General features: G+C 37.9%; 2 protein-coding genes across 4 annotated transcripts; both read left to right on the top strand.

Annotated features, from left to right (window-relative positions):
* The first annotated feature begins 858 nt into the window (after nt 1–858).
* Nucleotides 859–14,138, top strand: LOC104599332 (nuclear transport factor 2). 3 transcript variants are annotated; one of them, XM_010261845.3, is made up of 10 exons: nt 860–2,108; nt 3,896–4,083; nt 10,077–10,380; nt 10,521–10,756; nt 10,851–11,034; nt 11,695–11,816; nt 11,909–11,974; nt 13,427–13,490; nt 13,588–13,865; nt 13,960–14,138. In XM_010261845.3, exons 2-9 carry the CDS (start codon nt 3,898–3,900, stop codon nt 13,815–13,817), a joined length of 1,392 nt encoding a protein of 463 aa, XP_010260147.2. In that variant the 5' UTR covers nt 860–2,108; nt 3,896–3,897; the 3' UTR covers nt 13,818–13,865; nt 13,960–14,138. The 3 variants fall into 3 exon arrangements, with proteins under 3 accessions (XP_019053849.2, XP_010260147.2, XP_010260138.2); XM_010261836.3 differs by having other exon boundaries at nt 13,588–14,138; XM_019198304.2 differs by lacking the exons at nt 13,427–13,490; nt 13,588–13,865; nt 13,960–14,138 and adding an exon at nt 12,401–13,080 and having other exon boundaries at nt 859–2,108.
* Nucleotides 14,139–18,564: 4,426 nt separating this feature from the next.
* Nucleotides 18,565–24,335, top strand: TOM5 (mitochondrial import receptor subunit TOM5-like protein). The gene is made up of 2 exons (XM_010261823.2): nt 18,565–18,756; nt 23,976–24,335. The coding sequence occupies exons 1-2, from the start codon at nt 18,670–18,672 to the stop codon at nt 24,051–24,053; spliced, it is 165 nt and encodes a 54-aa protein (XP_010260125.1). The 5' UTR covers nt 18,565–18,669; the 3' UTR covers nt 24,054–24,335.
* The last annotated feature ends 1,148 nt before the right edge of the window (nt 24,336–25,483 follow it).

Here is a 25,483-nt window from a genome sequence, read left to right as displayed (position 1 = left end):
CAATTGCCCAGTTAACATCAAGTTATATATGAGAAAATCTTGACATGTATTCCTTCCTTGACCACCAAAAAAAAAGCGAATATCTCTGATGTTTGATATGTGAGGGTTTGGTGCAAGGGTGGGCTGGAGGGTTAGGAGAGGTAAAATGGAATAAGCCATTCAATCTTTTAAGTTAGATTTTGTTGCATTACAAATATGGTTGTGATTTGTGGTCTGGATATAGGGTCAATTCTATATGGGGTTTGGCGCAACAGTGAAAATCTCTACTTATAGCCACCAATTTGCATCTTTCTTTGAGTGGATGATTGGTTTGCAATGGATGGTATGTCTATGAGATGTTTGAAATTTGAGCCCAGAGCCCAGTTCTCCCGAAAGCTAAAAAGCTATAAAGCATTCAAACATGATGAGAGCATGACATTCAGCAACAATTTGGGAATATTTACTAGTTGAATTGATGAGTAAATGTCTTTTGATGTGCTGCTGGATGCCATGCTCTAAACGTAATGCTTTTTTGCTTTAGAAAATCTTATTCATTCGGATGACTGAATGGTTGAGGTGATCATTTGGCATCCTCTCAAAAAGAAGTTAAAAGGGGTGTATCGATATTTTGAATCTTGTTCTTTTCTTTTTATTTATTTTTGAAACTTTAAAGGAGCCTATTTTTGTATTTTAGTTATTAGAAAAAAGGTTTGTTAAAAACGCCTTAGAATAAGTGTATTATATACTAAAAGATGCATCTGATGCGGGCATATCATATCGAAATTTTAAACGCCACGGAACCTCACTTGCACCTTGTTCTTTCCACAGCCCGACCCCCTATAAAGTTCACTATGTAATACCCAAATTTGAAACCCCTCCACCACAAGAAAAAAAAAATTGAAAAAATAAAGGCTGGATCTTTTTTCACAACAATATATTTAACTTAGATGCTATGGCATTAGATGTTTGGCTTTGTAGAGGTTTTACCACGAGTAAGGCTGGGTACCTCCGTTGCTTCTTAGGTAGTGCTTATTGCTGTCTAGGGCCAATTCTTAGGGTCGGTTGGCTTTGCCGGGATAGAGGTCTCGAATATGCTATTCCAATTTCAACTGATTGATTAGGCGGAATCAAAATTCCATTCCCAATTTTGGTGGAATGGCATTCCTCTATTTGAGGGAATGGCTATTCATTCTTCCTCCCTTAAGTTTAGTTTGAAAAGAGTATAAATGCAAATACATATAAAATAATACAAAATATAAGATTTTGCATTCTATATATTTGTAGTTGTACTCCTTTCAAACTGAGTCTAAGGAATACAATTACAAATATATATAGTGCAAATACATAAAAAATAATACAAACTACAAGATTTTACATTCTACATATTTGTATCTGTACTTCTAATCTGAGCCTTAAGAATTGAAATTCATTCCAACCAAATCTCATTCTGTTTCCAATTTCAATCTCAACCATACATATTCAGAGGGATTTTAGTTCTGACTGTAAATCAAACAGACCCTTTGTCTTAGGAGTTGACCAGAGTCCAGAGACAAAACGGACGGTAGAGATGCATTGCAACATCATGATCATATACTCCATCAGATTACTCGTATTTAATTGAGAATATCTACGCCCAATAACATATCCCAACCGTGTATTAAGATTTAGGAGCATCTCCCACTGAGATGTTCCTAATGCACGCTGAAATGAAATGTTTACATACTTAAGTTAATACCCTTCGTGCCACGTCGGCTGTTGCATTCCAAAAAAGCCTCTTGTTTATTGGAATTGTACTGAGACTCGATTCCTCGAGTCCTCGACTAGTTCATTCTATGATGACGAAACTACCCTCCACAAATTGAATAAAATCCCGACTACGAGCCTTCCTAGCTTCCCTTTTATTTTTTTTTAAGATCTGAAGGAATTTCTCCCTTTCTTTCTTCTTGCTTCCTTCCTTTCGTCGTGTGCTAAGTCTCTAACCGCTCAGCTTCACCTTTACTCTCCCTCGCTTTCTGTGCTCTGATAAACAATTACACGCGCACATTTTCTCCGTCTCCCTCTTCCTCTTCCTCTCGCTCTCTGCATCTCTCTTGTTTATCATTCGGAGAGTCCAATCGATCCAATAAGAGGTATTTTCTACTGTTTTTAGTTTTTTTTTTTCTTATGCTCGTCTGTTATTTACTGAATAGCTCAAGTGCATGTATTGATTACCAAACTTTATGTAGGTAGATTTTATTTTTTTATTTTTATTCTTTCTGTTTTTCGAGTCACTGCTGCTTTGGACTCTTTGAATCATGTTTTTTGTTTTCGGGTTGTTATTATTTCAGTTAAGATGATAAGGTTTCTATTCCGAAGTTCAGTTGTCTTCTTATATTGGGTGGGTACTTTTACTTAATTACTTTTTTTTGTGGGTTCGATCGGAGAAGGTGTATTTTTCGTTTGACAGGTTATTTACGTACAATTGTCGATTTTCGTTCACTTGCTTGTTTTCTGTTTGGTGGATTTGAACTATTTATTATTTTCTTGTTTTTAAGTAGGTTAATTATTTTTCCTGACAAGTTTTTTCGGGGATCATGGAGTTCATCTACTGGGCTTGGAATTTTGGGTCATTCTCTGTATTCTCATGTCTCATTAATATGTAAGGTTTGATTTAGGTGAATGGATTTGCCTTACCTCCACTACCTACCCAGTTTTTTAGGCTTCTTAAAGTATTAGGTTTTTGGTTTTTTTTTTTTTTTTTCTTTTCCGGTTTACTTACGGTTTGTACTTTGTACATTTTCCTTGGATGAGAATACTCATCATCCTTTAATCATCAATAATGGATACGATTTGAGCTAAAGTTTCATTATTTTCTCATAGTGTTGAATCTACTTGTAGGTACCTTTTCTTTTCTTTTTTCCTTTTTTTTTTGGATCTCGGAATTGTATGAGTTTGTTATTAGGTTTTGGTTTTATAGCATCTTTTTTTACAATTACGTGCACTCATCATAGGAATACTTTTAATAAAGGGTTTTTCTTTAGTTTGTTATTAACTTTTTATTAAAGATTTGATTCCATATTTCTTTAGTTTGTTATTAACTTATTATTAAAGTTTTGATTCCATATTGTTTTATATTCTTATAACGCATGCCTCCTTTTTAAGTTCTCTGGCCTTTTTAACTAAGGTTCAGTTTGGAAGGAGTACAAATATAAATATGTAGAGTGCAAAATCTTGTATTTTGTATGTATTTGCACTGTACATATTTGTATTTGTACCCTTTCCAAACTGAACCTAAGTTACTTTAATAATGCCCCAATTTTTTAGGCCCAGATTTCAAGTGTAATGTTTGATAGTGGTTCCTTGTTGATATTTTCAAGTACTAATTGAACTTCAATTTTGTCACGGATAAGAATTATGTTATTTGCTTGAAGCACTTATGTTCTGGTGTAGTTTGATACTTTGATTATTCCTATATCTCACAACATCAATAGTGCAAATACTGTCTATTAGATTTTAATTTGTATTGTTTACTTTCTCTCTCTTTCATATCGGGAGTTATTCTGCTCTCATTTCTTTTGTATTTTAAAAGCTACTGCTGTTTTACTGTTTCTCTTGAATCATATTGTGGTTTTGGTGCTTTAGCTTCTCAAAAGTTTTCTCCTGGATATTATGGAGCTTTTTTTAGTCCAGGTCCTGCTCTTTTTTTTTTGATGAATACTATGTCCTGCTCTTTGGTTTGATTGTTAATTAACTTTTCTTTGCCGTTTATTTGACACCCTCCCTGCATCATTTATTATTACATTTTTTGTTTGGTGGGTTGGTGTTGGTCATGTACCTTGACTGCACAATTGTTACCCTCCCTAACACATACACACACAAAAAAGAAAGAAAAACCCAATTATGAAGTCCTATTCGTGAGACGTGGACTGTTCTGCAGGGATGGCAATGCAGACAGCAAGTCCAGCTCATGCTCCCAGTGCTCAAGTGGTTGGAAATGCCTTTGTGGAGCAGTATTACCTCATTCTTCATCACTCGCCAGAGTTAGTTTACAGATTTTATCAGGATTCTAGCGTGTTCAGCAGGCCAGAACCAAATGGTACAATGTCATCGGTCACAACAATGCAGGTGACTTTCTTGGTATTGCAGTATGATATTTCTATGATAGATCAAGGTGTATAATCTTTTTGTAAAACTATTATTCTTGGACCTTTGCTAGTAGGGAATAGGGATGCAATTCAGGTTTGGCCCGAGTTAGCATTTTACACTATTTCAGACTTGGGCCTTTGGGCTGGGCTCATTCAAATTTTGACAAAAGCCCAACCCAAGCCCACCCAAGTTGCATCCATATTTGCTAGAGCAGTAAAGGATGCATAAAGAAGACATACTATTTCTGATTATTCATTAAAACAACCTGGTTTTCTGATAAAGAATATTTTGTCAAAGGATGCATGGGGAAATCGAAATCTTCTGATTCCATTAAAACCACATGGTTCTACGATAAAGAATCTTTTGTTAGCCAAGCCAGATGTTCACTTATAATTTTGCTACCTGTACCTTTGACAGTGAGAAGCTGGCTGGATTTGTCTTGATGAGTGGCTGCTACTTATTCAAGATGTGATCTTCTGATAAAAATCCGAAGCAATGAGTTTCTGTGGTTTGTGTTCTATGTGATGGAAACCAACATTTTATGTATATTTAAAAAGATTACATAACGCCTTCAAAACAAAAGATTACATAGTGTACCAATAGGATATTTCATTTTTTTTTTGAGAAGAAGTAAAGATTACATAATGTACCAATAGGATATTGCTTATTCTGTTTGGCTTTGATATGCAACCTAGACAGGCACATGTTTAATGCTAGGCAGGATATGAATATATGATGTGCCACTAACTCTGAACTTTGGCCAACTTCAAGCAGAACTATGATCATGCAGTTGAAATGAATAAACTCAAACTCTAGTCAACAAACTTTATCTTGCATAGGGTTGGCTTTTGCACCATGTTCCCCAAATGATATTAATTCTTATATAAAATAACTTTCCTAGAGTAGGCTGCAAATGGAAAATATCTAAATAACACATAAATATAAATTATAATTGATATGTATAAGTATAATATATTCAATCCTTTCTTGGCTGAAATGTTGACTTGTTTCTATACATGGGACATTGTTGTCAAGGTAACTACTATTCAAAATAGATTGCACTAGGAATTACACTAACATGAAAAATATGTATTTTATACTTAGAAGTAATAGTGTAACATTTTTTTGAAAGCCAAAGTAAAAGTGTAACAGTCTAACAACAAATCCTAGTTTTAAAAGGCTAGGAGGGTGAGGCATGTCCAAATCACCTTTCCTCTATAACCTTACATACCTTATATTGAGGCATATGCCTCATGTAGCAAGATGCATATGCCTTGTAGCTTCTAGCCTCAAGTTGTTGAGGCTAAGGCCTCATTTTTTCCCACCAAATAAAACATGGTTAAATTGATATTTGATAAGGCCTCAAGGCTAAGGCCTCAATATGTGTATATGGTAATTTAATAGCACTCTTAAGTGTTTTACTACCCATAGTTTTCAAGGTACCAAGGTGAAGCAATGTGATAGGGGCCATCTTGTTGTAGAGGTGTAAATTGGGCCGTGCCGGCACGTGGACTGAGTCGGGCCGTGCCTCCCTCCCTTGGGATAATTTGGGGGGTTGGCCCATCACGACCCATGGTCCACGACTCGAGTCCATGTGGGCCTGTGCTGTGCCATGCCATGCCACAGGTCTGGGCCGAACCGGTTCAGAAAGGCCCATATTGTTTTTTGTTGTTTTTTTTTGTTATTTTGTTATTTTTTTTAATTTTTTTCTAAGTAAAACTAAAATACTTAACCTTCCATTGGAAACAAATTGGAAAAATACGAATTTTATTTCATTTAAAATATAAAAAATTTACAAATTGAAAATAAAAATTACATTGTTGAAAAAATAACAAATAATTTAAATAAAATTGAAAAAACTACTTCATCTCCTTGACTTCAATCATCTGCTTCCTCAGGTGTAGTAGTGTCATGCCCTCATGGTCTTGTAATTTATCCTTAGCATCCAACAAATCTTTAAAGTAGATGTCTTTTTCTTGTTTCTCATGGAAGAGCAAATGTCTGCCCAAGTGGCTAGTACCACCCTTGCTACTGAAGCTAAAGTCAATCCAGTGATTTAAAAGGCGCACCTAGGCACACAGGCGAGGCGCATTTTGGGGTATGCACCTTGCCTAGGTCCTAGCCGCACCCCTTTCAAAAGGCGCATGCTTGATGCGCCTGACACCTCAGCCCAAGCATGCGCCTTTTTAAAATTTTGTGCTTTTTGCTTTTTTTTTGAGTCTAACGGATGGGTTGGGAGCTCTGCCCCTGGACCCCCTACCATGCCCCTCAAGGCAAGACCAAACAAGTCTACGTTAGGGTCTGAAATTCTTATTTCTCACATAAAAAATAATGATTTTATAACTTTCATTGCCGGAGCTCCGAGAACCCCCTATTTGCTAATGTTGTTCATTCATTCATTGCAATAAAATATCTTCTTAAAAGGCAATGAAAGTTATAAAATCATTACTTTTTATGTGAGAAATAAGAATTTCAAACCCTAACATAGACTTTTTTGGGCTTGCCTCGAGAGGCGTGGTACAAAGGCGACTCATAGAATCAAGAATGCAATATGTTTTACATCACATTAGTTACTTGAAGCAATGTAATTAAGGAGAAAAAGAGATTGTGGGTTTTACATGCTTGAAAATGCTTTATATGTTTGTTTTTATTTTTAAATTTTCATTTGAATACACTTTACATGTTATGTTTGTGTATTTTAATTTTAGATAATAGGTTTTTTAAAACATTTATTTTAAAATTTAAGGTTATATATTTTTATTGACATTATGTTTAGTATTTTTTGACTTTTTTTATGTTTTTTTTTGAATTTTTTGACTTTTTTTTTGTAATTTTGCACCTTGCTTAAAAAGGCGTGCGCCTCAGGTGCAAATTGGCCCTTGCGCTTATTTTTGTGCCTTGCGCTTTGCCGCTTTTAAAACATTGAGTCAATCTTACATTTTTGGCAAACGGTTCTTTTTCCCTTCCCCTCAACCTCCTCAATTCTAAATACTTTCCAAATCGGGTTAGTGAACTTACTGTTGGGGAATTGGTTTCGGGATGAAGAGCCAACCAGTTTTTAATTCTAAAAAAATAAAAATTAATTTAATTGCACTTACCTGGATGGTCGGATTACCGGTTCAAAATCTCAACTTGATTTCAATGGTCGAAGCCTCAAAGGCCAAAGCCTCCTAAATTGCTAAGTGTATGAGTGTTTGACACTATTGATAGAATGAAATGAGCGATTGAGAGAGTATGAGAATTGAGAAGAGAATTGCTGAATTGGTGTGATGAGAATGGTGGATGATAGGGCTACTTATAGGAGTTGAAAATAATTTAGTTGCCCAAAATACCCTAAAAATTAGCTGTTTTTTAATTGTTTGGAGGGGTATTTTGGTCATTATAAAGCCATTTATCATTTTACTCAAATGCCTTCAAAGTCCCAAACTAGTTGTTATATTATAGGATATAGTTGTTGGTGGGGCATTATTGTCTTTTTCTTCCCCCGAAGGCAAAATACATAAATACCCCCTATATAAACTATTTATAGGCTTATAGTTGTTGATTAAGGGGGTATCTTTTAAAAAAGCTGAAACTAGCCGTTCGGGGGGTCACCCAAGGGCCCCAATGGCTTGTTTTCTTGAACAGGCTGCACTCAGCTTGTCGTAGGCCTTGTCGTGCCGCAGGTTGGGCCATGCTGTCCCGTGGACCTGAAACCCCCAGCCCAGCTCGGCCCGGTTTACACCTCTACCTTGTTGCCTAGCTTCATAGGCAGGACACCTAAGCAATGAGTTTTTTAAAATAAAAAATATAAATTCTAGGGTACCCTAGGTTTAATGGTAATAATCAATAATCTTAAACTATAAATTACCATGATCTTCATGAAATAAGCATAAACCCCATATCAAAGTATAGAAATTCAACATATTTATGAGAAGAAAAAGAAGAATGAAAAGAATGTATAGGAAATTTAGTAGTCAGGCCCTTGCTTTTGTCCTAGGAAGAGGAAGAAGTCTTATTGGTTGCTCTTGTGTTCTAATTGGATAAAATCTTCAAGTTCTTTCAAGACTGTCAATAATTTTGTGTTGGTTGAACTAAAACAAATAAAAAATAATAAAAAGAAACTATAATAATTAGTATACTTATTTATTGTAATATTATTAATAATATAAAACAAAATGTAAAAATATTATGTGGTGTTTTATATATAAATATGTAGAGATTTGGGCAAGGTGACCATTAAAGGGTGCCTTGCCGCCTAGGCATTGGCTTGTCAACTAGGTTACTACCTATTTAGTGCCGGTTAAGGAGTTGCAATAAAATCATTTGGAGAGCATTTATAGTTTCTTTCAAAAAATAAATTAGAACATATTAGTGAAGTAAATGACTAAATGGGATATATTATTTTCTTTAACTAGTAAATCAATTAATGGAAATAGGGAAGATTGTAAATATAAAATAAATCATAAAAAAGAAGTTCCAAAAAGTAGGAGTTACTTAAAGGCATATACTGAAGAATAATAAATTTACAAATTGGCTATCAAATAGATAAATGATATTCCAAAATATGCAAGAAAAATTCACATAAGTTTGGTCTTACACACACACACAAACACTCATAGTCTTATACATGCATAATATCTACATAGACTTTGAGGCCTATATGGCACGTTACCTTTTCAGGATCAGTGGCCTCAGCCTCAGCCATCTACCTTTTAAAATCTTGCAACTAACTTGAAACAATTTATTTATATAAATTTGGAAATAAATTAGGGGTTGTATTGCAAATTACAAGTTATTCATTTTTACTTTTACTTCTTTTTTGATGGGGTGGGGTAGCAGAAACAACCAACTCCCAACAAAAAAGACACCATATTTCCAGATTTTGGTGGATAAAGCAAAAATAACATAAATAAAGGGATGGTGTTAATTTGAAAAAAGAAAAAAGAAGAAGTAATCAGGTTGATAAAAGTAGTCGACTCACTATGTATAGTTGCCTCATATGTGTTGAGTTGATCAAGTTGTTAGTGTAGCACATTGTCTTGCCTTGCACACCTCTAACAACAGTTCAAGGGTAGGGTGCCATGTTTGACACAATTCCTTGAAACATTGATCCTGACTTACTTATCTTTCTTAGTTATTACTTGTTTAGCTCCCAAGATAAAGGCATGCCAATATTATCACTTGTTGGATGTTGGAGTCATGGTTTTGAAGGCGCCAAGTTGAGTCTAGGCAATGTTTTTTTCGAATAAATTTCATCAAGTAACTTCATATCAAAATATAGAAAATCAACATATTCATGAGAAAAAAAGAAAAAAAGAAAAGAAAATTCAGAAAATATAGGGATTACGAGTGAGCTCCTGTTTTTCCCTAGGAAAAGAAGTTTCTCCTTGCTTTTTGGTTCAGGTTTTGAAGTAACGAGTATATAAACCCACAAATTATTCAATTTTGTGTAATAATATTTATATTATTATAATCTTAGAAAATGAAAAAAAAAACACGCCTTTAAAAAAAGGCTAGGCACTGAAGTGAGGTGACCTTCCATGGGGGTGTTGCCGTATTGGCACCTAGGCATTGCCTAGGTGTTTTCTTGACAACTATGGTTGGAATTATGGTGTAGTTTGATGTGATCCATGTTCAGTACTGAAGTGCTTGATTTATCAGAATAACAAAGCACAAAAATGTTGATATCATTGCAGCATAGTGAAAAGCCAGTAAGCCACAAAGGTTTTATTAATGATTGCCATTTCTACAGACCTATCTTTTGTCCATATGTATTCCTATTGTTAATGTCTCTGCTTGAATTAATAAAACCTTTGTGGCTTACTGGCTTTTCACTATGCTGCAATGATATCAACATTTTTGTCCAGAAAGGCATTAAACTTTGGTTTTCATATTTCCTCAAATTTTGTTAATATAGTACTAGTAAGCTTGAATTTAATATGGTTTATCATCGGCCTGATGAAATAAGCTTGTATTTAATCTTGGAACAGGCCATCAATGACAAGGTCCTCTCCTTGGATTACAAGGACTATAAGGCAGAGATAGAGACGGTAGATGCACAAGACTCCTACAAGGACGGTGTGATTGTCCTGGTAACGGGGTGTCTTACTGGGAAGGATAATGTGAGAAAGAAGTTCACCCAATTGTTCTTTCTAGCTCCACAAGAAAAGGGTTATTTTGTTCTGAATGATGTATTTAGGTTTGTTGATCAAAATGAAGCACAGGCGATCAACCCTGTGTCTGTTAATGATGTTGGTGTAGGTGCTTCAGCATCATCCTTGACACAGGAACCAGGTTTGCTTTATTATTGTTGTTGCTGTGGCTGTTGTTTTTGATATTTTTATTATTTTATTATTACTGTGTTTTTTTCTGTTTTTCTTTCTTTTGAAATTTCTTTTAGAGGCTTTTAGCTTTACTCTTACTTTTGTTTCCAGAACCCACTCATGTTCCTGATCGTCCTGTGCTGTACCCTACAACTTCTCACACAGAAGAGGATCTCAATAATGGTAAGGAGGTTTGTAATTCATCTGGCAATGAGGAAGGATCAGATGTTGAAGTAGAGATTATGGTTGAGGCACCAGAACATTCAAGTCAGAATGAAGCTGGTCCACCACCTGAATCAACTCCTACAGTCCCAGAGGATGCTCCTAAGAAGTCTTATGCATCAATTGTGAGTTTTGTGCAATGAAGATATATTTTTTATGCTAATTATTGAACCAAATATTTCATGATTTCTTGAATTAACATGTGGAAATTTGGTAAAGGTAAAGTTTACAAAGGGAAGTACTGCATCTACCACAATGGTTTATGTAGCTACTAATAGTGTAAGGGAAGCACCCGCAAACACTGATCAACAGTCGTATGGGTCTGCAGCACCTGCTCTAGATCCTGAAGCATCAGCTCCTAGTGTCAATGTAGCTTCTGATAGTAGCAATGCTCCCGAGGAAGGTATCTACTTGTCTGCTTTTCCTTGATATAACACAATCTCAATTCTTAATCATTATACTTATAACATGTGGAAACATTTATTATAACAGATTGTAATCTATCCTTTCTTTTTGGTGAAATGGACATCCATTTTCTGAAATATGATCGTGTCAGGCACTGATTTGACTTGTATACATGTGTGCAGTACTATATCTATTGTCAGAATGTTAATTTATTATATTTCTTTTCAACAATTATTTATCATTATTTAACTAATTTATAATTTAGGTTATATTATCAGAAATGAGTGGTAATACTAGTATGGATAGAAATCATTGAATTCAAAATTAGTGCATGCATGGGTTAGTCATAATAGGTGATAAAGAGGGAAAATGAACTTATCTGGTAAAGATTCAGGGTACATGTTAAAGGAGCTGGTGGTTTCTTCCAAGAATATGTGCATAAATAGGTGTATACATGCGTAATTGCGTATTCATGTATTGTATGGTACATACATTCACATGCCTACTTGCTTCTCTTAAAATATTCTTGATGGTCTACTTAAAGATGTTTTACTGTTTTCATTCTCAAGTGCTAATGTCATCCTTGCATCTGTTAGGTTATGTATGTATATGTATCTTTATATCTTGTTCCTCTAATTATTGTCTCATTTTGTTATAGTTGAAGGTCACTCAATTTATATCCGGAGCTTGCCTTTGAATGCCATGCCTGAACAACTGGAGGAGGTGTTCAAAAAATTTGGGCCAATTAAGCCAAATGGTATCCAAGTTAGAAGTAATAAGGTTTGTTTTGGATATTTTTGTGTCTTTGTTTAGTGTTTACTACTCCAACATAGAATTTGCTAACATAATATATATGCTTATTTTCTGTGCAGAACCAAGGATTCTGTTTTGGTTTTGTTGAATTTGAGCTGTTGAGTTCCATGCAGAGTGCAATTGAGGTATAGACTCTGCACTTGTGTTTATGTTTTATAATTCAAAATAGTTGTCTTTTTTGTTTCTTTTAAATGTCTGACTGGTGGACTTCAGATGGATGATAAGATTTCCATATGCCTTTTCCAAGAGGCCTTTTGATGTGGTTAGCTATCTTGATTTCTGTAGCCTCTGCATAAGATTCCCCCTCCTATTTTGGGAACGGAGTTGCTCAACTATTTGTTTTCTCTCTCTCTCTCTCTCTCACACACACACATCCCATCGGTTTTTGTCTTGTAGAAATCTACTTCACAGGTGTTCCTTGACCCTTCTATTTGTCTTTCTTCTGTTCAAATCCCTTTCAACTTGGCTGAATTGTGTGGCCCTTAAAGTTTTCCTTGAATTACCATTTTGCCCTTCAGATTGATTATAGGTCTGATTTGATTTAATTTCAGTTTAAAGCGGGTTGGACCGGGTCCAAGAACAGCTCCAGGAGTTTTAGCCAGTGAACCACTGTAATGGTTATACATCAGATCGATGCCTCCTTGCTCCTGTCTCTCTTTAAAATTTCCTCTCCTCCCATGGTATCCATGTTACTGCAATTCTTAGGTTCTCCACATGGCTCTACCTCTCTTCTTTTGTAGAAGTAGAAGCAAAGAAGCTTGCCATGTTGGATGGAAGAATCAACTTGCAACCAAATAAAGCAACCAACCAATCCCAAATGCCTTTAGCGAATAGACAGGAGATTAGTGAGTGAGGCAAGATTCACCATTTGCTTTGTTGTCGACAACACACCATTTGTTGTCGACAACACACCAATGAGGAGATGGGCAGGAATAAGATCTCCTTTTCTGTAGCAAGTCACAAGTATTAATTTTCTCATGGTAGACCTCCCAATTGAAAGCTCCTACTCTAGGAGTGGGTCTCCCCCAAAAACATTTCACTAGAAACGACTTCAACGTGGGCAAAAGATAATCTAAGGCCTTTTGAAGAAAGAAACACAAGAGAAGGATCTGCAAGGGGAGAGGGTCCAAATTCAGCCATCATATTTAAGTGGATCCAAGAACACACCACCAAGGATTTTAATTAAATCAAACGGCTGAGAAATCTCAGTTTCCCTTAGACCCAAATCTCAGTCAAAACTTGAGAAAACATCACCAATAACATGTTGATTTAATTTAACCGAGGACCTTTTATGTCCTACATTCAATGGTCTTAATAATGCAAATAACAGAAGCCTTCAGAGTTGGGCCTCTTTACCAGGGTGTAACATTCCTTATCAAAGGGACTCTCCCCTCCTGTTACTGCAGTTTCTTATCAAAGGCATCACCGACCTTGTGCTGCAGAGGGTGGTGCAACACTAATCTATGGGTTTGGCATAGTATTTATAGAGTTAAAAGAAGCTTCAATTCTGTCATCATTTTCATTTGTTTATTCTGCTTCCATTATCTATTTCTGGTATGTTCGTGTAAACTTTTCAGGCTTCACCTATCATGATTGGGGGGCGTCAAGCTTTTGTTGAGGAGAAGAGAACTACAACTCGAGGCAAGTTAAAATATCTTGAGCAGTTTCCCCAATGTAAGCTTTTCAGGCTCACCACACTTGTTGCTATTGAGACTTACAGCGTCGCTGGTTCTTGCAGTTGGCAGTGGAAGTGGTGGTGGAAGGGGCAGTCGGTTCCCTCCAGGAAGAGGTGGGTTTAGAAATGACAATTTCAGGGGCCGTGGGAATTATGGTGGCAACCGTGGCTATGGGAGAATTGAGTTTGGAAATCGGGGTGAGTTTTCAGGGCGAGGGTGGGTCTCTTATGGTCGCAGTGGAGATGGTTATCAAAGAGTGGATCAGAATGCCAATGGAAGAGTTAGCCGCTAAATGTGGGTGAACCAAGCAGCTATTTCTGTGCGAAGTTCTGTTTGTCAGGTGCGGATGCTACTGTTTTTTGAATTTTGATATAATGGGGAGAAAAGGGGTAGTCAGGAATTTTAACTTTGGATTTTTTTTTTTTTGACACTAGATAGGAGTTGACGATGAGATGAGAGGGTGTCTTGATTTACCTTTAAAAATTTGTATGTGCGTGGCAGCCCTGTTGATAGCCGGAATTAGAGAACTATGATAAGCCTAACTTGTATAAAACTTGAATTTACACCAACTTGATGATCTTGTTAATGGAAAATTATACAAGTCTTTAATGCTTGCGATAGTCTTCAACTCTGCATCTTGTATTTTGTGAATCATGTGGATGCTGTTTGGTGTTGGGACTTAAAACTCTTTATACACCTATTGGCATGGCCCATGGGTATTGTATTATAGTACAGTTTTGCTTTCTGCGTAAGGTGGATGATGGGGTCACGAGGGTAGAATGGATTAATGATGTTTTGATATATATTGGGGGACTGGGAGGGGGTGTGAAACTGAAACTAACCGTGCAAACACGAAAATTACTTCTAGTAGCACCATTATTGTCATGGTGAAGAATCATGAATGGAAAAGACAAAACTTCGCCAGTTGTCAGGTTTCAGGAACCTTGATGAAACTTCATGGAGGTTGGGGACCGTGGGATGTGATCTGGCATTGACCTGAGCTCTCAAAGATTTGAGTTCCGATCCAATGCCCTTAACAATTCAAATAGTGAAGAACTGAAGATGTTCAAAAACTGAATCTTGTACCATTTTCTGGAATTTTATTGAGAACGAGAAGCGGGGGGATATCTGAATGGGTTTTGTTTTCGACGATGAGGCTGGTGGGTTCAATTCAAATGTGAATGCCGTTGAAAACTAAATTCAAAGATTTCATTACAAATATAGCACCACGTAAGCAATTGAAAAAAGAGGTGGGAGCGAAACGATGCGCGGGTGTCGGAGGAGCATACCAACGGCAACGTAATTCCAAGTTTCCAACTCTAGCACTTCGGCTTCAATACAATATACATGGAAATGGAGCGTATCGGTTTGATTTCTGCAACTGCAAAGTTGGGCTCCGTTTGGAAGGAGTGCAAATACAAATATTTTACAGTACAAAATAATACAAAATGTAAGGTTTTGCACTGTATATAACTAGTCTCTGAAGGAGTAAATACAAATATGTATAATATAAATACATACAAAATATTATAAAATGTAAGGTTTTGTACTGTATATATTTGTATTTCTACGGTAGTACCCCTTACAAACTGAGCCTTGGATACAAAATTTGATGCAGCAAAAGTTAAATTTTGAAATTTTGATGCATCAAAAGTTGCAGACCCACCGACTAAACACACCAAGGCAACCCAAAGTTGTAGCTTATAAGACCACCTCCCGAGAGAGAGAGAGAGAGAGAGGTCCCAGAACAAGAAAAAGGTAGTCTCACGCTCAACAGAGCCCCTGGGGTTAGGGATGTTAATGGGTCAGGTTTGCCTCAACCCTAACCCGACCCTCCAATGGCCCAACCCGGCTTAAAAAAACTCTATTTCCAAACTTGACCCCGATGCCAACCCGACTTGTAGCATTTCAAATGCATTTTTTTTCAACACATTTTGAAGACTTAAAATCCATTAATTTAAATTAGAAAATTGTTTTATAGATTCTGAAGTGTCATTTTTTCCATTAAAAAAAAGAAAACCAAAATTAACATGTAAATAAATCTTGGACTTTAAGGCTATAGAGTTAGAAGTTAAAAATTATAAGGATACTTTTGTATATATGTAGCGTATCATGGCCCAGCGGGGCAGGCCAGCCAAAACCCGAATCCAACTTTGGTTGAATGATCAAAACCCTAATCCGATCCTAAAGCCGAATATGTTTGGCCCTAATAGGAGCAGGTCAATCTGGATTTATCATTTAACCCCACCCATTGACAATGACGTCCCTAGTTGGGGTCCCTGTATCTGATGGCCTGATGCAGCTGATAGAACTCCTAATTCACTGCTTTTTAGTATTAGAGCCCGTTTGGGAGGGGCTTATGCGGTGATTGAGCTGTCTGTGTTAGGGAGGGGTTTCACATTCACACTGTGGCTCTTGCCTCTTGGCTTTGCAATGTGGGTCCCACACAGAGAGCCTATACACCTTTGTTTGGTGCAAAACATGGAAAACAATGATATACTTCCTTCCATTCAGCCCAAAAAAATTGACTTTCCGGTGAAACTAGTTTTATTTGACACCTGTTTGGGAGGGCTTTCGCAGTTCGCACAGCAGCTTCTTGTGTTTCAAGATGCCCCCCACATAGGCACATAGAAATAGCAGAAGCTACATTTGGTAAAAATCCAGAGTACAAACATGAAACATGTGTTCCGAATGCCATTTTCTGACTGTTGAGTGAAGTACTCGAAATAGCTTATTTGAAACCATCTTGCTTCTTTGTAGCGGCTCAAAGAAGAAGCCCAAATGGGCTCTTAGTAGTACCAGTTTCTTCAAATCTGCGCCCCACACGCCGAGCGTCCGCCATGTTAGCCCCAAAACTAGCCCAAAACCGAGTCAAACATTCCTGCGTGCTTGGGCTGCCGGTCCCCTGAACCCCGTTCTTCTCCCCTCACCCGAGTTCTCCTTCTCCGGCACCGGCGACCGCTCCGGTCAGTTCACCTTGACTCCAACGAGCAGTGCTCTGACGAGGGGTTGAAGTTGATGGTCCTTTAATGGTGGTTCGAACGGTGCATGTTGCCTCTCGGTGGAGAAGGAAGGAGCTGTCAGTAGAACTTCCAAGGTGTTTTCATGGCGAAGGAGAAGCTCCTTTGACGGTTCGTTGAGGAAAATCGAATCTGGACTGTTTTTTTTTTTAATTGTTCAGAGAGGGGAACTTGGACTTGGGGAGCAACGATTCCAAGCTCTCAAAGAATCGAAGCCTGTTCCCGCGTCATAATCCTCGGATTTCTACGATCATCTTCGTATCTGATTCGAGAACCAGCGGAGATCGTACAAAAGAAACACTAGTAAAATCCTCGGTTATTCGTTCTTCCTTCTTTGCTTTCTGGAAGCTTTCTTTTTTCAATTTTCTTTCTCTTTTGAGACCTTAGATTCTTGGTGGAGAAAAGATTAGGTTCTTTTGTTCTTTACTTCCTTGACTGGTAGTTGCTTCTTGCATTTCTGCTTGCTACGTTCTGAGTCTTTGGGGAAAAGAAGGTGATGCTTTATATATTGCTGAAAGCGTTTTCAGAAGAAACTTAGAAACTCAATGTAGTGTTGTGTAGGAAGTAGGAACCTTTCAAGCGTACGTACGCAGAAGAGCTTTGAAGAGGTGAAGTGGAGTCTCTGATCCTAAAATGTACGAGTTTTTGCGGGATTTAGAAGGTGAAATCGGTGTAGCAGAGACACTAAATTCTAGCCAGAGTTCGATGAGCAGCGATAGCTGCAGTGGCATCAGTCGTCTTTCATTTGATGCTCTCGAAATCTCCGCCAAGACTTCGTCTTATTACTCGCCTGAGAGCTTTACCTTCAAGCCCCACCGGTTGTCAGACTTCGCGTGGGAAGCTATATGTTCTGCCATTTCCCGCTGCAAGAGCGGGTTGACTTTCAGGGATTTCAAGCTCGTTCGCTGAATTGGGAGCGGCGACATTGGGAGCGTCTACCTGTGCCGTCTCAGGACCTCCAGTGCTGGCGATGATAGCTGCTATTACGCCATGGAGGTTGTGGATAAAGAAGCGCTTACGTTGAAGAAGAAGGTAGAGAGAGCGGAGACGGAGAAGAGGATTTTGAAGATGCTGGACCATCTATTCCTTCCTTCTCTCTATGCAGAATTGGAAGCTTCGCATTACGCTTGCGTGGTCATGGCGTTCTGCTCTGGTAACTGAATGAAGTAATAGCAGCTCGCCCGACTGAATGAAGTGTAGCCCGGTGCCTCGACGGCTGGTATTACGTTGGATAACTGAATGAAGTGTAGCCAAATTTCATACACATTAAGAATAATGTTGGAGAATACCCGATCAAGGTGAACTGACCGGAGCGGTCGCCGGTGCCGAAGAAGGAGAACTCGAGTGAGGGGGGAAGAATGGAGTTCAGGGGACCGGCAGCTCAAGCACGCGAGAATGTTTGACTCGGTTTTGGGCTAGTTTTGGGGCTAAGAGCTAACGGCCATCCCGTTAGCCCCGCACGCGGGACAACCTAATTGCGTGCGAAGGGACAGATGGCGGACACTCACTTTGAAGGTGTATGCAGAAGAGTTTTTTCTTGTGAAAAATCCCATCACGACCTTTTCTCCACTTCATGAGCTTGAGCCACTCAGAATCTCCTACCCACAAGATATTAGCACCTTGTATTGGGAACATATCCCATTAATGAAAGGGAGATATTCCCAATGTGCGCATGTAGTGCCTTGTGAGTAGAGTTGTGGGAAGAGATTGTGCTAAGGAGATCTGAGTTCGCTCGAACTGGGCTTGCGCACGGCACGACCGCACGATCAGGCTCTTAATCTTATGGAGGAGATGCGGCACCGTGGGCCTGGACCTGGAGATAGTCCAAATTTAAGAGGTCAAGTTGGAAACGGGCCAAGAGTTAAGCTTGAACAAATGGTCCAATTAGCCCAAGCATTTTATTTGGCAGTCAACACTCAACAGTGTAAGACAGTTCTATAGATCTCTAGGATCAGATGGTTAAAAATCGTCTGATCTTTCTGTATTATAACATCTGCCCCACATCTTGTGTGTCTATATAAAGAAGAAGACTCTCCCTTTCCATTTCTTCAGGGAAAAAAAAAAACAAAACCGCCAAAACCCCAAACCCTAGAGAAGCCACAACAAACAATCTGATCCTCTTCAATGGCGGACTCTACTATTTCCATGGAGAAGCTGAAGGAGTTCTGGAACTCGCAGGTTCAGAACGAAGAGAAATGGGCTTTAAACATGGTAATCTTCGCTCCTATTTTTTTCTCCGATCATCTATTGAATTTTATCGATGGAGAATTTGTTTGATGTATTCGATATTAACGCATTGCCGTCTTCGCTCTTGCAACCTTCGCGGCCTTCGGTTATGCTTTTGGATTCACCACAGCATTTTATTTTACTCTTTTTTTTTGTTTCTTTAATTTGTAGATTTTCTGTTTAACCTGAATTTTTCGTGCACTCTTGCTCAACAAGTCGTCTTGGCATTTATTGTTTTATATTCATCATTGCTTATGCCGAGTTCACAATAGCCATCTATGTTCTATTGTGCGTGGCTTCCAGTGTGCCTATGTTCTCGTAAGTCTACTGTTTAAACGAGCTGTAATTTCTTTGTTGATGTAATTGTTAGAACCAAACCACCAGTTACAATCGTGCTTCTTTGAACCATTTACAGCAGAAAAAGAAAGAATAATTGGAGGTGATTCATCCAGATTTATAGTAGTAGTCATTAGTGGAGGTTGATTCGGCAAAAGGGAGGTAACTGAAATCTGTTATGGAACAGAAATTGATCTATTCATAAATCATGTAGACAACTAGCCAAGTCTATAGTATTTTCCAGTCTCCAAATTGGTCAGAACCTTTCACCTTGACTCAAATGAATAGTCTAGTGCTGTTAACAGTTCCTAGCAAATAGGACGCTGTATGGGTTGTGTCAGCCTAAGTTGTTTCTCAGAACTGTTATGGCTGCAGATTGACCTTTGATAGAAGAGGGAGATGTCCAACAAATGATGGGAACTCACAGATTCAGTTGGATTATAAATTCGAAATGATTTATACTCTGCTGCTAGGCCAGTGGTTGCATAGAGTACAAGGTTAGAGTTCAAAATGGATTCTCTCCGGTGGCCTTGCTTGTTTTTGGCTACTGCTGGTTGCGTAATCAACTAATCGGGTAATTAGAAGTGCATCAGTAGTATAAGTGGTCACTGATTAGTGGCCTAGTTCACCACATCTTTGAAATTCTAGGAGACTGTTTGCAACATTAGTTAACCACAGGTTGGTCATATTCTTCAATGGTTTTTATTTTATTATCTTTTACACGAGTTCTGATGAAATCTTTCATTGTCCAAACAATATATTACCCAACCTAGCTCCGGATCTCTATTCACTGTGCAAATTCATTGCTGACTGTGTTAAACATTTAATGTTAAGTTGTGAATAACTGTACTTTCCAGTTTCTTCAGCTCCAGTATAATGTGCTGTTTATTAGAATGGCTCCCTTCCTTTATTGGAGTTGGTATCTTCTAGTGTTTCAGGATCTCTCCATCTTGGAATTATATTGATGGAATCCTACATGGTTCTTTGGATGTTGTCTTGGAATTATCTTATGTTGGTCATGTGATCAGTTACCATTGGTGTTCTGCTGTCAGATCTTTCACATACACCTTCTGTCTTAACCATTCATATTTGTGGTTTTTTTCCATATTCATATTCCTCAACATTGTATGATATTTTCTTTTGCAAGTTTGAAATCCTTAAAATGTTCTGGGTGTCAAGCCTCAAATTTATGTCTTTATTTTGTTTTCGTTTTTGTTTTTGTTTTGTGTCTGTATGTTGCAATGGTTATGGTGAGTCTAGGACCCAGGTGCCTGGCTTACTTTGGTGTTGCCTAGGTGATTTTTTTATACAAAAAATCTAGGTAGTTTAGCTGGTTTCCATAGTTCTTTTGTAAATTAGCTTCTTTTCTTGGTTGAACCATTGGAGTAGCAACGAGCAAACTTAAAAGTGATCTAACATGAAATTATCATGCACTAAAGTAGAACAGATGTAACTTAGATGGGACAAGGAAATATGGAGAATGTATGTGGTGATAAATCAAATAATAAAGGAAAGAACTGACCAATAGATAATGGGTCAGGTCTGGCACTTGGTATGGCTTCATGTAAACCTGGCCTAGTCCAGTTTGCACACCAGGCCTGAAACGTAGACCAATACATGGTTCATCTTATATGTGTGCCTCATATGGGCCTGATCTAGGCTGGGATTGCATAGAAAGTCTTTGACCGGGACCAGAAATTTGCTGTGTAGGTGGGCCAAGCCTTCTGGGACTTGCTAGCAATGATCACCCCTACAAAAAGATTAAGGGACAGCATTTTTTATGTTGAATTTGATTTGCAGAGAAAAGAAAAAAAAAGTGAAGGTCATAATTTGGAACATATGGTGGAGCTATTAGTTTACTATGGAGAAAGGAAAACAAGGGAATGAATGAAAGGCAGCAACCCAGATCGTCCATAAAGATGGATGATTGATGCTGGGCCCACTCAACAGCAATATGGCTGTAATGGGCCTGGGCAAATTGGAATTAGGCTGCAAAGCTTTTTTTTATCAATGAAAGGAAATTCCATTAACATAATGAAAATTACGGAAATTACAGGTTATGAGTAGCCGTGGCTACCCCACTATAACTTAAAATGCCAACTATCAGATTTGATTTTTCATTCTTACAACTGAGCCCAAAAACAGTGATCCCTATTAGCCCCTTGTTTAGCTAGCTGGTCTGCAAATCCATTTGCTGCTCTTGGAGACCACTGAATTAATAACTGCATGTCCTTGGATAGGCTTTTAATCTTCTTGATGTCATTTCTGAATAGCCAGGGTGTTCTTTCATTTTGCTTTAGCCAGCTTATAATCACTTTGGAGTTGCCTTCCACAACAAGCTCTCACCCCCAGATCCTTAGCTTTTTGTATCCCATACACCACTGCCTTTAGTTCAGCTGTACTGGAGTCTCCCATTCCAATGGGGCCCGAGAACAGCCCCACCACAATCCCTCTGTTAGTTTGAGATTTATCTTATGTAAAGAAGGAACTATTGTGTGGAGGACTGTTCTTGTGGTATTTTGGACTACTTGGAGAGAGGGACTTGAGGATATTTGAAAATAACTGTGAGGCTGAAGATGCACTACCAGCTAAGTTGAAGGCTAGGATTTTGTCTTCGGATGGTGTGCATAGCTTGTTTTAAAGGAAACTATGCCTTTTTCCTAAAGGAACTCTTTTTGTAAATCAATAGATGTAAGGCTGGATGGTGTATATTCCCACCGTACAGTTCCTTGTGTACATTATTATGATTGTAATACTTTTTTTTTCTTTTAAATATACTAAAATTTTGGGGAGAAATAGAAGAGTAAGAAGACAACTATTGACATCATAACCCTAAGAGTTGCATATTAGGTGAAGATATTGAAACTTTTATCAAGTCTTGCACTAGAAGATTTCTTCAAGAACTGGGTGGCAATAGCTGGCTCCTCCTCTTTGAAACAAAAATCCTTGGGGTTTGGTCACCCCCAATTGATGGTTGGATGAAATTTAATTTTGATGGTAGGGTGGTGGTTTGGCAAATTCGAAATGAGATTAGATGCTTCAAGTGGCTCTCAGAAGAAAATTTTAAAAGCAGTACGGAAATAAAGAATACGGATGTGGAAATTAGTGAAAAATAAATAGGAAATAAAGAAAATTAAAGGGATAAATCTGCAATGGGAAGAAACATAAGTCCAAACAAAGAAAATAAGTATAAATTTGAGACAAAGTGACAAAGGTTTAACCCATATTATGCAACTTGTTAATAAAATACTAAAGGATAAAGATATTCCTAATGGAGTCGCCAACAAATCGTGACATGTAAAAACTATATAATTTTACAAAAAACTTCAATTAATTCTCAAAGAGTGTTCACAATGATATTTATAATGAACATCAAATCTCTTTAGGTCTGCAGTATTATTTATCTCTCTAACAATGTAATTAAACAGGGAAATAGTTGTTAAGAAAGAATGCCAGATTTAAAAGTTTTTTTAATCTTTATCAAATTTTGATTGATTTAATTTGGAGAATCTTACTATAGGCTCCACTTGAGCTAGCCAAGTTTGCTAGAATGGGCCCAAGTTTGTGGGCTGTCATGGGTTTCAAGGGGCCTGCAAGCATGGGCGTTGAGGCCCATGAATCTTAAATCTGGGCCTTTGTAGAAGAAGAGGCCTATTGAGAAGAAGACACGATGAGAGCTACCCTAATTAATCCAGTACTTGAAATTTAATCAGGCTGAAATCCACATTTTGGATATTTGCTTTCACATAATATCATTTTGGATTTTGGTTTAGTTCTCATACTAGAGGCCGTTGTTTGTTACTGTTGGTAGCTTGTTTGAGAAATTTCTGGGGGTAGCCAGACTACCACTCCCTAGACCCTGGAGTGCATAGATCATTGGGTAACCCAGGTGTCTCGGCATTCGAGGGGTGGTGATAGGTTCTGAGGGAAGAATCAAACTCAGGTACGCAGGTACTCAGGTCAGTGGGGTATGGTATTACAGAAAGGGCAGAACTGGAAGGTTTGAAATAAGTGGCTACATGTAATTTAAACAACATTATAGTGGAGGTGATGTGCCAAGTGGTTGTTTCTTAGTATGTTCAGGTAAAGATGCACCTTGGAAGTTCAGGCATTGTATTAGAGAGATCCTTTTTCTTGGGAATCAAATGAAATGCTCAACTGTGGTTTCCTAGATGTGTTGTGCAAATGAGGCGGGTGATGAACCTGCCAAGGGGTTTCTAAAGAAGGTTTAGAGTGGGACCTTTTTGGGTTTGGGAAATGAGTTCTAACCTGCTATTTCTCATATAATTTGTGTTGTTTTGTTTAGCTGTATGCTGTTAGCATATTGTAGCAAGTTTTTTTTTTTTTTTTTTTTTAAATCAATGAATATCTGTTAATTATAAAAAAAGGATGAGCACTGGGTAATGGCCATTCTGGCTGGATGGAGGTCATCAAAGTCCTGAGTTGTAGGGATATACTGCAGCCTGCAGCTTCTGGGCTACAATCCAAACTTTAAGCAATACTCTCTAAAGATATGCTAAAATCATCTGCTTTGTGTATATATGTCTGCCTAAAACGTCCCAAGAAGCCTTGGCCTTTTCTTCCAATTTCTCAGTAACCACCTGGACGTGGATAGCCAGCCATACATGGGTTTGTTGCAAATTGAGGTAAAATTGACCTTGGTTGCAGTGGCTGTATTTTTTATGATTATTTATTTATTTTTGCTGTATGTTCATTGCATCAATTTTGCTTGCACTATAAAGTCCATTAGTCGCAGTACACATTTGTCTCTTCCTGCATGTCATTTTCCTAGAAGCTCTGAATTCCAAACACTGTTTTGTGTCTAGATATTTTATTTGCCATAGTTAATCACAAACGATGTCTTGCAGAAGCTGTTGCGAGCTGCAGGGCTATTTGCGGGATCAATTTTTCTGATGCGCAACTTTGGTGACCTCATGGCAATTTGAATATTGATGGATGGCTACTCTCTCTCCCATTCTTGTTTTCCTGCTTTGTTTTCAGAAATTGAAATGTAATTAGCTTAGTGCCTGAGGGTTTTTATAACTTCTTAATCAAATGTTAGAAAGTACCTGCATATTATTACTGCAACTGCAGAGTTGAGAGTCTTGGCTTGAAAATGGATTACCTTGTCTGTAATGAGTGAGGAGGTGTGACAGAGGGGGTACTTCACAAATGTTGTAGGGCCATTATTTTTTGTAGTTGAAGGGCCTAATCTTAGATTTTCTTCACAGCCCAGTGGCCAGTACCCACTACTAAATACTAATCTTGTGTTGTAACTTGTAAGGTCGGGTCTTACAGGGATCTCGTCCAGAAATCCTTGCAATCATACATTTAAGTGACAAGTGGAGAGAATTGTGTGTGACTGACTATAGTCTATCGGCCACACCGCCTTAATCATACAACTTCGGAGTCCCTGCACGTGGTCTGACCTAATTGGTCTGTGACGTATCCCAGGGCCAGGGCCCGTTAGGTTTGCGGGAATAGGGTGTCTGGAATTGGAATGGCCCGTTCTGACTCCAACCGTTTGGTTGGGTGGGATTGGAATCTGCAACTGCAATGACCATTTACTTGTCTCTTGAGATTTGAGAATGAGATCTTATTCTTGCCGATTCCCAATTCGATTCTGTTTCTTATTCGAACCAAACAGGTTATTGGAATGAATCATTTTGATTCTGATATCAAGGGATTTTCATTCGAATTCTCATTGTGAACCAAATGGATCCTCCCATTGTCATGAGATAGTTTTATTTCTTTTACACAGGTCAGTGTTTGGAATAGTGGAATACCATTCGAGCTCTCCCCCCCCCTGATTTTGGCCCTAATTCAAAAAACAAGGACAACCCAATGATGGATGTTTCCATCATGGACATGGATGATAAAATGTGCAGATCAAGTGAACCCAAGTCCCCATTTATTTCTTATTAAGAGTACCAAAAATCAAATAAAACAAATGTAATGAAGAGATATGGCGTTACCCAATTGTATGGTTAAGACTTAAAGAGTAACAATACTCAAGTGTAGGAGACCAGTCTAGGCAGGTTATGCGTTTTGAGCTTCTTTTTTTCACTCCTCTACACTGCATACAATCAACCCATAAGCTTTTATCTAGTGTGGTAAATCAGAACGCAGAGCCTCATTGTTTGCTTCAGCCTTCATGATTTTTTTCTACCTATAGGCCTTGTTCGTTTATAATTTTGTAATTTACTCGGTAAGTTTACTTATCCAGGTAAATGTTTCCATCATAATATTTACTTGGGTAAGTTCACTTACCCATATTCTTTTGATTCCTAGGTAAGTAATATAATTATTTTTTTGTTCATAAAATGTTAAATGTCAAAATGGGCAAATTTGCCCTATTATGTTTTATACTTGTTCA

The sequence above is a fragment of the Nelumbo nucifera genome, chromosome 3 (genome assembly GCF_055504915.1).
Source record: "Nelumbo nucifera cultivar China Antique chromosome 3, China Antique-T2T, whole genome shotgun sequence".
Classification (NCBI taxonomy): Eukaryota; Viridiplantae; Streptophyta; class Magnoliopsida; order Proteales; family Nelumbonaceae; genus Nelumbo; species Nelumbo nucifera.
The sequence above is the reverse complement of the archived record's forward strand: the minus strand, read 5'-3'. Positions and strand labels throughout refer to the sequence as shown.